The 12269-nt window shown below is 39.3% G+C and overlaps 1 protein-coding gene across 17 annotated transcripts in view; it reads left to right on the top strand.

Annotated features, from left to right (window-relative positions):
* Positions 1 to 12269, top strand: part of NEK1 (NIMA related kinase 1) — a 133045-nt gene that overhangs the window by 112110 nt on the left and 8666 nt on the right. For 14 of the 17 annotated variants that reach the window (XM_053585772.1, XM_053585703.1, XM_053585796.1 and 11 more), the window contains 4 exons: positions 1710 to 1798; positions 2464 to 2711; positions 8919 to 9070; positions 10641 to 10849. In XM_053585772.1, coding sequence (XP_053441747.1) covers positions 1710 to 1798; positions 2464 to 2711; positions 8919 to 9070; positions 10641 to 10849 — 698 coding nt within the window. Of the gene's footprint in view, positions 1 to 1709; positions 1799 to 2463; positions 2712 to 8918; positions 9071 to 10640; positions 10850 to 12269 lie in introns of those variants that run through there. The other 3 variants (XM_053585820.1, XR_008379000.1, XM_053585832.1) reach the window with 3 other exon arrangements.

Below are 12269 nucleotides of genomic sequence, written 5' to 3' on the forward strand. Positions count from 1 at the left end.
GAGGCTAAGGCACCAGCCACATACACCTGAGCTGGCAGGTTTGAATCCAGCCTGGGCCCACCAAATAACAATGACGGCTGCAACCAAAAAATAGCCGGGCGTTGTTATAGGCACCTATAGCCCCAGCTACTTGGGAGGCGGAGGCAAAAGAATCGCTTGAGCCCTGGAGTTGGAGGTTGCTATGAGCTGTGATGCCACGGCACTACCCAGGGTGACAGCTTGAGGCTCTGTCTCATTAAAATAAAGTGTGTGTGTGTGTGTGTGTACATCAGCGCCCATAGCTCAGTGGGTAGGGCGCTGGCCACATACACCCAGGCTGGCCAGTTCAAACCCAACCCAGGCCAGCTAAACAATGACAATAGCAACAACAAAAAAAATAGACGAGGATTGTGGCAGGCACCTGTAGTCCCAGCTACTTGGAAGACTGAGGCAAGAGAATCTCTTAAGCCCAAGAGTTTGAGGTTACTGTGAGCTGTGATGCCACAGTACTCTCCAAGAGTGACATAGTGAGAATCTGTCTCAAAAAAGAAAAAAATATATATATGTGTGTGTGTGCGTGTGTGTATAATATATACACACACATATATACATATATATACACCCTGTTTCCCCGAAAATAAGACAGTGTCTTATTTTAAGGTGTGCTCCCAAAGATGCACTAGGTCTTATTTTCAGGGGACGTCTCATCTTTCCTGTGAGTAGGTCTTATTTTCGGGGAAACAGGGTAAGCTAGGCATGGTGGCTCATGCCTGTAATCCTAGCACTCTGGAAGGCTGAGGCAGGTGGATTGCCTGAGCTCACCGATTTGAGACTAGCCGGAACCAGAGCCAAGACCTTGCCTCTAAAAATAGCTGAGCGTTGTGGCAGGCACCTGTAGTCCCAGTTACTTGGGAAGCTGAGGCAAGAGAATTGCATAAGCCCAAGAGTTTGAGGTTGCTGTGATTTATGACACCATGGCACTCTACTGGGACAACAAAGTGAGACCTGTCTCAAATGAAAAATAAATAAAAATTAAAACATGAATTTAATTCCTAGCTATTTAAAGGTAAAAATTTTAAGTTCTTATTTTTTTGCCCTTAGTCTTAATGCCCTCTCTTTGACAGTTAAAATATTTTGTGAATATTATTCTATTCCCTTTTTTGTGCTATAACCCATTTTTCTGAAACCTGACACTATTTAGTATGAATTGGTCTGCAAATTACTTTATTTACTTAACAGTGTATCTTGGCTATCAGTAAATCATTTTATACAGATCCATTTTACTGTTTTAACAATTATATAGTATTCCATGGTATTAATATATCATAATTATTTTACATAAGGGACATTTTGGTTCTTTAAAATGGTGGTTCTAAAACATTAGTACGCATTAGAATCCCTTTGGGATTTCTTAAAACTCACTGCTGAGCCTTATCTCCCAAAGTTTCTGATTCATAGGTCTAGAGTAGGCCTGAGAATTTGCATTTCTAGTGAGTTCCCCTGTGTTGCTGTTGTCTGGGATCAAGCTTGGAGAACGACTGTTTATAAAAATACAATAGGGCTAGCTGCTGTGATGCACTTATGAAAGAAAATATATATAAAGTTAGGAAAATACCTGGAAAAGGATTACAGGATGCCGGTAAACTTGTGTTCCATTTTCTGTATTTTAGAGTGCTTTTATTTCTAATAAGCTTTGTGGTTGTTTTTACTGGTATACCCATCTATGGCAGGTTGGAAGGTGGGATCACCACTCAGCAAGGTGAGGTTCCTGAAGAGGGAATGTTGAGGAATTTGGACCAACCCAAGGAAGTCTACACAGGTGAGCATGGTTGCATTAGTCTAATTGGCTGTGAAGATTATTGACCAACCTGTTTTATTTGAGTAACATGTAAATTGAGAGCATTCCTTATCAGTCATCTTAATCATTTTTAAAATGTTGTAGTGATAGAGTGCTTGACTTCTGCTGAAAGCCTGGATCGTGTGGCAATGTGGCAATAGACTGACTGTTTTGGTTAATTGTTGTAATTGAATATCCAAAATGGAAAGAGCTGTATGACAGAGATAAGCCAGTGTACCAAGGATATTAATCAAGTTGTCTTCTTTTTAAAAGAATATTAATTAAATATAAGAAATGTAATTAACTTATAGGAACAGAGATAAATTAAAACTAAATATGTCATCTAAACAAGTAGTGTATTTTTTTCATATTTCCTTGGATTTGTGTCTATATTTTAGAACTTTCAGTATAACGGAAGTATAGAAGAAGTTAAATTTACTTTCTGCAAATAAAACATTATATCCTGTTAAAGATTATTATGTGGTAATATCCTCACATACATATTTTGCTATTTTGATTTCATTTTCCTGATAAATGTGGGATTTTTTGCTAGAATTTGTGTTAAATGCTATGCCTTATCAATATCATTTAGAACTTCATTTTAATACTATATACACTTATCACATAATCTCTCTATTATACCACAGAACCTGGGATAGATGATTCTCAGCACTCCAAATGTGATACAGATAAATCTAAGCAACCAGAACCATTTTTCCATAAAGTGGATCATTCTGAACCCTTGAACTTAATTTCTCAAGTTCAATCAATTCATTGTTCACCAGGAGAATCCTTTCCACTTCGATCTCACTCTGATTCACCACCAAGAAGTAAAAACAAGAATTCCTTACTGATTGGACTTTCAACTGGTCTGTTTGATGCAAATAACCCAAAGGCAAGTATGATCCTCAAATGGAAATGTTATCCATTTGAAAACAGTTATTGGCGGCACCCATAGCTCAGTGAGTAGGGCTCTGGCCACGTATACTGAGCCTGACGGGTTTGAACCCAGCCTGGGCCAGCTAAACAATAATGACAATTGCAGCAAAAAAATAGCTGGGCGTAACAGTGGGCACCTATAGTCCCAGCTACTTGGGAGGCTGAGGCAAGAGAATTGCTTAAGCCCAAGAATTTGAGGTTTCTGTGAGCTGTGACACCATGGTATTCTACCGAGAGTGACATAGTGAGACTGTCTCAAGAAAAAAAAAGAAAGAAAAAAAAGAAAACAGTTATTATTTTTCTTTGCTGACCCATAATGTCAAGTTCTAATCTCTTAAAAATTCAAACACATCAAAACAAAAACAAAAATCCTTTCTGAGATACTGAAAAGAATCATCTATTGAGAATACAACTAGGATAAAGACTGTTTCATTGGTTTCCTGTTCAGGATTCTTTTTATAGGATCTACTTTTGGGGAAAAAAAACACCTTCACAAACATTCTTTCCCACTGACTTTCATTTTTCGTGTGGGACTAAGCTTAAGCAGTATGTCTCCAGTGGACAGAAGTGCTGTGTCACCAGTTTGTATGTATATACTCTTTCTGGTAAAAGTTTTTCAGACTTCTTTCTCACTTGCTATTTTCAAATATATGTAACCTTATTTGTCTTATAAAATATAGAAAATTTTTGAATACAAGTAAAAATAAGAAATCATGTTCTATTACATTCCATATATAAAGGTTTTGCATATATATAACTTTTTACCAATAGGATGTTATGTATACTCCTTATAACCTTCTCTATTAAATATGTATTGTAATATTATTATAAATAACATCACATTTTTATAATAGCACTTTGTTATTTATCAGATATGCTCTTTATTATCTTTATATGTCATCTTTTAGAACTACATATTCCACTTTTATAACTTCCATATTCCAAAATTGTGATTCCTATCATAATTTTTTCACAAATCTATTTCTATTATTGGGCCTTGAGGGTTTTAAAAATACATACTTTTTAGAAAATACTTTCACCCAGGCTAGAGTGCAGTGGCACAGTCATAGCTCACGAATGAATCACCTGAATTTTTTAGTCCTTGACTATTTTCTAAATATACAGGTCATTTTGTCTTTCAGTTTACTTTTCCAATTGGATATACTTTTATTTTCTGAAGTATTTTCCTATGTTTATCTTAAATTCAGAGATTATTACATTCCTTCATATATCTGAGAGGAGTCAGAATTTTGAAGATATGAACTACTAAAACAAATCTGTGCTCTCCAGAGCTGTAGACAAAAGCCTGACAGGGAACAGACAAGGACTGTTATGTAGCTCATGTGCTTTCTTTTGTGGTGAAGAAATATAGCTGTCTTTAACGTAGAGCTTTTAAATACTTACTGCCATCTATAGTTAATATTCTTTTCATGATACATTTGATTATTGACTTCCTTTTATGACCTTAGTCCAACTTTAAGTTGTATAGAAGAATGTGCTCTGGAAGTAAGTAACAGTGCAAACTGGTTGAGGATGTTTGGTCATCCTCACAAGTGCTCCAGAAGGAATCTATCAGGCTATTGTAAGCTTTAATCAGTTACCAAATATTTATTATCTCTCTGCTGTGTGCCAAATGCCATTCCAAATGCTGGGGTTACAGTACTGAAGAAAGCACATTAAAATCTTGTTTCGTGGAGCTTAAATTCTAATTGAGGACTATAAATGATAAAATATATTGCATATTACATGATGCTAAATAACTTAGGAAAACTGAAATAGGCTATAAAAGTGAGCTCCATTTCTCCTCCTTGTCAGGAACTAGTCACTAGGTATAAAAGTTATTCCTCAGAAGTTGCTCCTGGCTGGGATACATACTTTTATAATGTCTACAAGCCAGCGAAACTTTTAATGTTTGTTATTATTTTTTAAAGAGAAATTATTGGTACATTTTTTCCATCTAATTTTTAAAAATAGTAATAATATCTTCAGGATTTAGTTAATTTATAATCCCATGAAACCTGAAAGAGTTTGAGGTGGATAATTACCTCCTAACCCCACTTCACATTTGCAACCAGTTAAGAAATTAACGTTAAGAGTCAATCGGATCAAGATCATGGTATCAGGCTCAATGCCTATGCTCAGTAGTTAGGGCACCAGCCACATACACCAGGGCCAGCAGGTTCAAACCTGGCCTGGGCCTACCAAACAACAATGACAACTATAGCAAAAAAGCAGCCAGGTGTTGTGGCAGGCACCTATAGTCCCAACTACCTGGGAGGCTGAAGCAAGAGAATCACTTAAGCCCAAGAGTTTGAGGTTGCTGTGAGCTGTGACACTACGGCACTCTATCCCAGGGTGACATAGTGAGACTCTGTCTCAAAAAAAAAAAAGATCATTTTATCAGTTTTATTTCTGATAAAGCTCTACTGGAAAATGTGGCTTCAGTTTGGTTTAAAATTGTGCCTTTTGATATTTTCCTCCAGTGACTAAGTCCTTGGCACAATCTGGGAGTCTACAGAACAAAGTTCCTTAACCCTTTATACACATCACTCTGGGAGCAGGAGACCTAGAGTAAGACCCTAGAAGGCACTCCTGGGCCTGACCTGCATATGCTGACTACAGGGGCTGGGAGTAGGATTGGGGAATTTGGGGGCAGGATGCGCACTTCCTGGAGACAGATCTGAGAAAGACCAGATGAGGTCTCTTCCTACCCATTATTCACAGTCTCCAAAGTGAGGGAGAACAGTGGCTGAGAGGCAAACTTGAGAAGGCACTGTAATAAAGGACATGCCCTTTCCTACTCTCTACGGATGTGCCATCCCCAAATGCCTGTGTCCTGGGAGAGCAAGGTGGAAAGTTGTATCTGCTGTTACTTTAGCCTTCTGGAGAGTAGAGTTGAAAACTGATCTCCTCGATGAAAACTTGAGAATTTCTTTTCTTATTATAGCAAATGCAAAGTGGGGATAAAAAGATTAACGTACAATTCACAAATAGCAAATGTGCCTTACATATCTTTTTTGTTTTGTTTTGTTTGTTTGTTTTTGTTTTTTGTTGTTTTTGAGACAGAGCCTCAAGCTGTCGCCCTGGGTAGAGTGCTGTGGCATCACAGCTCATAGCAACCTCCAACTCCTGGGCTCAAGCGATTCTCCTGCCTCCACCACCCAAGTAGCTGGAACTACAGGCACCTGCCACAACGCCCAGCTAATTTTTTGTTGCAGCCATCATTGTTGTTTGGTGGGCCCAGGCTGGATTCGAACCTGCCAGCTCAGGTGTATGTGGCTGGCGCCTTAGCTGCTTGAGCCACAAGCGGCAAGCCCATATCTTCTTTTGATAATATATCCATTCTTAGATAATGTCCATAATTTTTGCCTTTGGTAATAGTTTATAATTTTTTTTTTTTTTTTGAGACAGAGTCTCACTTTGTCACCCTCAGTAGAATGCCGTGGCATCATAGCCCACACAACTTCAAACTCCTGGGCTTAAGCAGTTCTCTTGCCTCACCTCCGCCCACCACAACACCCAGCTATTTTTAGAGACGGGGTCTGACTCTTGCTTAGGCTGGTCTCGAGCCTGTGAGCTCGGGCAATTCACCCACCTCAGCCTCCCAACTAGCTGGGATTACAGGCGCCCACCACAATGCCCAGCTATTTTTAGAGACTGGCTCTCCCTCTTGCTCAGGCTGGGCTCAAACCCGTAAGCTTAAGCAGTCCACCCACCTCAGCCTTCCAAGTACTAGGACTGCAGGCGTGAGCCACTGCACCTGGCCTAGAATATTTTTTAAACCACATGAAAAAAATTAGTAGACTCGGAATTATACAATGAAAAGTTTTTACAAATTTGTTTTGACTAAGGATGAATATTTTACTTAACACTTAGCAATGTAAACAGGAGAACTGTGAAAGAACATTGAGGGTTTATCAGTTGGTAGCTGTGAATTTGTGGGGAGTATAGATATAAACCTGTTCCAAGAGGTAAGCTGTCAAATTGCACAACTGCCTAAACTTTCTTTCTAACTGTATTACTTTATTCTAGATTGTCACAATTATTTTAGTTACTGAAAGAAATAAACTAGACCTGAAGTTATTTTACCAGGGCTAGCTAAAATTTATCTGCACCTGAACAGTATTGTGTTCTTTTCATCATCCCCTCAAATTTAAGTCTATAATACACATGTGCTGTTTATTTATTGATTAGCAGGTACCTAAGGAAACTTACTAGTACAGACTGCTGGTTTGTAACACACATGTATATGATCCAAAGTATTAAAATAATAAACAAGTAAAGTAAATTCTACAAAAGAAAGTAACGTGTAAATTCTGTAAAGTAGGAAATTCAACAAAGGAAATACTTTTTTTTTTAGACAGAGTCTCACTATGTCACCCTTGGTAGAGTGCCATGGAGTCACAGCTGATAGCAACCTCAAACTCTCAGGCTTAAGCAATTCTGGGATTACAGGTGTCCCCCACAACACCCGGCTATTTTTTGGTTGCAGTTGTTTAGTTTGGCCTGGGCTGGGTTCGAACCCGCCACCCTTAGTGTATGTGGCTGGTGCCATAATCACTGTGCTATGAGCACCAAGCTGGAAATACTTTTTTTTTTTTCTTTTGAGACAGAGCCCTACTCTGTCACCCTGGGTAGAGGACCATGGTGTCATCATAGCTCACAGTAACCTCAAACTCTTGGGCTTGAGCAATCCTCTTGCCTCAGCCTCCCAAGTAGCTGGGACTACAGGCGTTCACCACCATGCCCAGCTAGTTTTTCTGTTTTTAGTAGCTATGGGGTCTCGCTCTTGCTCTGGCTGGTCTTGAACTCCTGAGCTCAGGTGATCCCCCTGCCTTGTCATCCCAGAAAGCTGGGATTACAGGTGTAAGCCACTGTGTCTGGCCAGTGAAATGCTTTCAGTACCATTTAACAAGCAGTGTGTTTTTACCAGTTTCTCTAACTTAGAGTTCATGAAGATTTTTTTTCCTTGAGTGCCATAAATATGTAAATTATATTCAAGTAAAGGAAACCTTTCTTTTTTATTCTCAAAAACAGATTGTACCAGTAACATTGGCCAAGTACAAAAGTTTTCATTAACATGCTAAGCATTGTGCTTCCCTCGCAGTCTTCCATCTGGTGAGGGTTCTTGGTGTCTTGAATAGGCAGATCTCACAGTTCCTTCAGGGTTAACCACTGCCAGATATTATCATGTATAGTTACTTCTTTCAGAGCCCTGTCTGCCCATCACACTGATTGTTGAAAGATTGATGGACAGAGGCTGTTCCTATTATCTCTCGTCTTATCAGCACAGACTCATATTTCAACACCTCAGCTATGTGTTGTTTCTTCCTCAGCTCATTTGGCCCAGTTCCTCCTCCTTGCTGTTAATGTTGGTACAAGTGACTCTCAGCACCACCTTCAAAATGCTTGTTCCAAGGCACTGGACAGTGCTTTGTGGGGAGAGCTGGCCACAGGAAGGTCAGAGAAGCACTTGGCAGAAACACTAGGAAAGAGGGGTCACATGACCTGCAAGTGAGGCGAAGACAGGCAACTTCTCACACGTCAGTTCCTGACAGATTTCCAGCATGTTCCACATGTAGACCTAAACAAACACCTCTCCCCATCGTTTAAAGGGGATGTAAGGGAATTCCTGTGTTAAAACCCAAGCATAAATCACACATTTAGTTTCCTCTGTGAAAAAATACTGAGCTTGGCTTGGCACAGCGGCTCACGCCTATAATCCTAGCTTTCTGGGAGACTGAGGCAGGTGGATTGCCTGAGTTTACAGGTTCAAGACCAGCCTGAGCTAGAGCAAGACCTGGTCTTTAAAAATAGCCAGGCATTGTGGTGGGCTTCTGTAGTCCCAGCTACTTGGGAGGCTGAGGCAAGAGAATTGCTTGAGCACAGTTTGAGGTTACCATGTGCTATGATGCCATGGTACTCTACCAAGGGTGACAAAGTGAGATTCTGTCTCAAAAAAAAAAAAAAAAAAAGAAAGGAAAAATACTGAGCTGAAATTCAAGAGAATTATCATAACCCAGGGCAAGTCACCTTTGAATCCTCTAGTTCTGTATACATGATTATACATACAAAATAACATTATTATTAGCTCTATTTTTTCTCTAATTTTTGTTTTTTAATTTTCTTACTCCTAATAAAAGATCCATTGACATTTTTTTAGATGTTGAGGACATGTTCACTTCCAGATCTCTCAAAGCTGTTTAGAACCCTAAAGGATGTCCCCGCTGTAGCAGATGGCCCTCAAGACAATCTTGAAATAGATGAAATTGAAGGTGAACACATTAAAGAGGGACCTTCTGATTCTGAAGATGTGTAAGCATAATACAATTAATAAATACCATTAATAGAATTTCTTTTTTTTTTTTTTTTTTTTTGAGACAGAGCCTCAAGCTGTTGCCCTGGGTAGAGTGTCGTGGCGTCACAGCTCACAACAACCTCCAACTCCTGGGCTCAAGCGATTCTCCTGCCTCCGCCTCCCAAGTAGCTGGGACTACAGGCGCCTGCCACAACGCCCAGCTATTTTTTGGTTGCAGCCGTCATTGTTTGGCAGGCCGGGGCTGGATTCGAACCCGCCAGCTCAGGTGTATGTGGCTGGCCCTTAGCCGCTTGAGCTACAGGCACCAAGCCAGAATTTTAGAATTTGTATTTCAAAAATTCTAGAGAGGAAGACTTACCTAAACAGTTTTTAAAAATGACATATAGCTAACTTTTCACTGTTTGCCACTTACTAACTGTGTAGACTTGAGTAAGTCCTTTAAACACTTTGGTTCATAGTTTCCATGTCTCTAAAGTAAGTTTGGGACTGGGCACCAGGGCTCATGCCTATAATCCTAGCATTCTGGGAGGCCAAGATGGGTGGATGGCTTGAGCTCATGAGTTCAAGACCAGCCTGAGCAAAAAAACGAGACCTCGTCTCTACTAAAAATAGAAAAACTGAGGCAAGAGGATCACTTGAGCCCAAGAGTTGGAGGTTGCTATGAGCTATGACACCATGGCACTCTACCCAGGGTGACAGCTTGAGACTGTCTCCAACAAAAAGTGAGTTTGGTTTGGATAAAATTTTTAAATGATAAAACTGTTTAATAAACAACAGTACCAGATAAATGTAAGGTATTAATAAGTTCATTATAGCATCTATAATCCCATGAAAATAAAATTAGTATCCTAACTGATGACTTGTAAACAGGCTTCTCCAATGAAGTTTATGATGGTTAGTATATTCTAATTACACAGAAAAGTCTACTCAGTGAAGCTTAGCTATACCTGGATAAGACCAGAAGACAATGGGACCGTGGGCCCACTGGGTTCATTCATTGGGTTCACAAATGACTGTTAAAAAAAAAAAAAGAATAAGCACCTAAAGGTAAGGTTTCTGGTTATTTTTTTTTTATTGTTAACCTGAACATACAAGTCTCTAAGTATTTCTATTTGTAAAATACAGAAAGCCTTTCATTTAGTGTGCAACCATTACAACATCCACGTGGGAATTTCAAAAATTTCAGAACTATGTGAGGAAAAAACATTTGATTATATTTGTATTAGAAAGCATATAAAAAACCTCTATAGTCTAACCTCTTAAAATAATAAACCATTATTTCAAAATTTAAGTAATGAATACTATTGATAGTTCTTGATTCTCTGGCAGATCAGGACCAAAGCAAATCATTTTCTAGTTTATGTATTCTAGAATATGTGTGTTCTGCACTGTGTTTATCAATTGTAGTAGTCCTCAATTTCTTGGTGAAACCTAATACAGGTTTTCTTGAGATTTCTTTTTCTCTTCTATTAGTAGTTTTAGGGAGAAGGAAGTGTCTGCATACTAAGTAAAATTCAGAATAAGGTAAAGTTTTAGGGGTGTTTAGTTTAACTTTTTAAATTTCAGCGTGTTTGAAGAAACTGACACAGATTTACAAGAGCTCCAGGCGTCAATGGAGCAGTTACTCAGGGAACAACCTGGTGAGGAATACAGTGAGGAGGAAGAGTCAGTCTTAAAGAACAGTGATGTGGAGCTGACTGCCACTGGAACAGGGCTGGCAGAGGAGGAGGACAGTCCCAGCAGTGAAAGTGCCTTGAACGAGGAGTGGCACTCAGGTGTGTGGCCATGGTGCAGACCATGTATGTGAACATTGCAAATGGAGTATATTTTTTCCATGTCTGATATGAGCCATTTCCAACTATAAGTAAAACTGAATGTGCCTCTATGTCTCTGCCCTTTTTTCATTCTTTTTCATACAGATATACAGTTGTCAGTTTCCTTTCCATTAAATTTTCCATTTCTTCCCCCATTAAATTATATCAGTGCTTTTTTGAAACATTTTTATTCTGTTGTTTATTCTCCATTTCTCATTTTTCCAGTAATAAAGATAATAACTTAGTTTTCTTACCACTTTATGTTTTACAAGAGAACTTCCACATGTAGTGGTTAATCAGCAGGGTTAATACTGAAAGTAGTTTTTTAAATCTTATCAATCTTAGGGGAGCAAAGAGGGGGATGGGTGAATCTCACCTAATAAGCATAATGTAAGTATACATGGCATGCCTCCTGGGAGTAGAACACAACTACCACAGGGACTTTACCTAACAAATGCAAACATTGTAACCTAATTGTTTAAACCCTCATATTAATCTGAAATAAAGGAAAAAAACCTTAGTCTTCTTTTGATTTGGAAACTTTTTTTTTTTTTGGGACAGTCTCAAACTGTTGCCCTCAGTAGACTGCCATGGCGTCACAGGTCATAGCAACCTCCAACTCCTGGGCTTAAGCAATTCTCTTGCCTCAGCCTCCCAAGTAGCTGGGACTACAGGCACCTGCCACAACACCTGGCTATTTTTTTGTTGTTGTAGTTGTCATCGTTTGGCAGGCCCAGGCTGGCATTGAACTCACCAGCTCCAGTGTATGTGGTGGGTTCCCTAACTGCTGAGATACAGGCACCGAGCCCGATTTGGAAACTTTTGTTTATAGCATTATCCCAAGATGCATAGAAAATTTGTGTATTTCAAGAACTATATAATAAATATTTGGGAATAAAAGCTAATTATGAAAAGATTCTGTGATAATTATTTTTTCAGAGTATCTGGAGCATGTACATGACAAAATATCTTGGACATTTATAATACTTCTATAATATTTTCCTGAAATTTATGAAGTGTGTCTTAGGTCATCTGCCTTCGGCATGCTTTTCATGTTACAGCCATGTTTGTTATCAACTTAAAAAAAGTAGTAGTTAGGGTTGTTTGCTTCAAGCAGAACATAGAAATACATATTTTCCTTTGTTTTTTTTTGAGACAGAGCCTCAAGCTGTCACCCTGGGTAGAGTGCTGTGGCGTCACAGCTCACAGCAACCTCCAACTCCTAGACTCAAGTGATTCTCCTGCCTCCACCTCCCAAGTAGCTGGGACTACAGGCGCCTGCCACAACGCCCAGCTATGTTTTGGTTGCAGCCATCATTGTTTGGCGGGCTCAGGCTGGATTCGAACCCGCCAGCTCAGGTGTATGTGGCTGGCACCTTAG

The sequence above is a fragment of the Nycticebus coucang genome, chromosome 1 (assembly GCF_027406575.1).
Source record: "Nycticebus coucang isolate mNycCou1 chromosome 1, mNycCou1.pri, whole genome shotgun sequence".
NCBI lineage: Eukaryota > Metazoa > Chordata > Mammalia > Primates > Lorisidae > Nycticebus > Nycticebus coucang.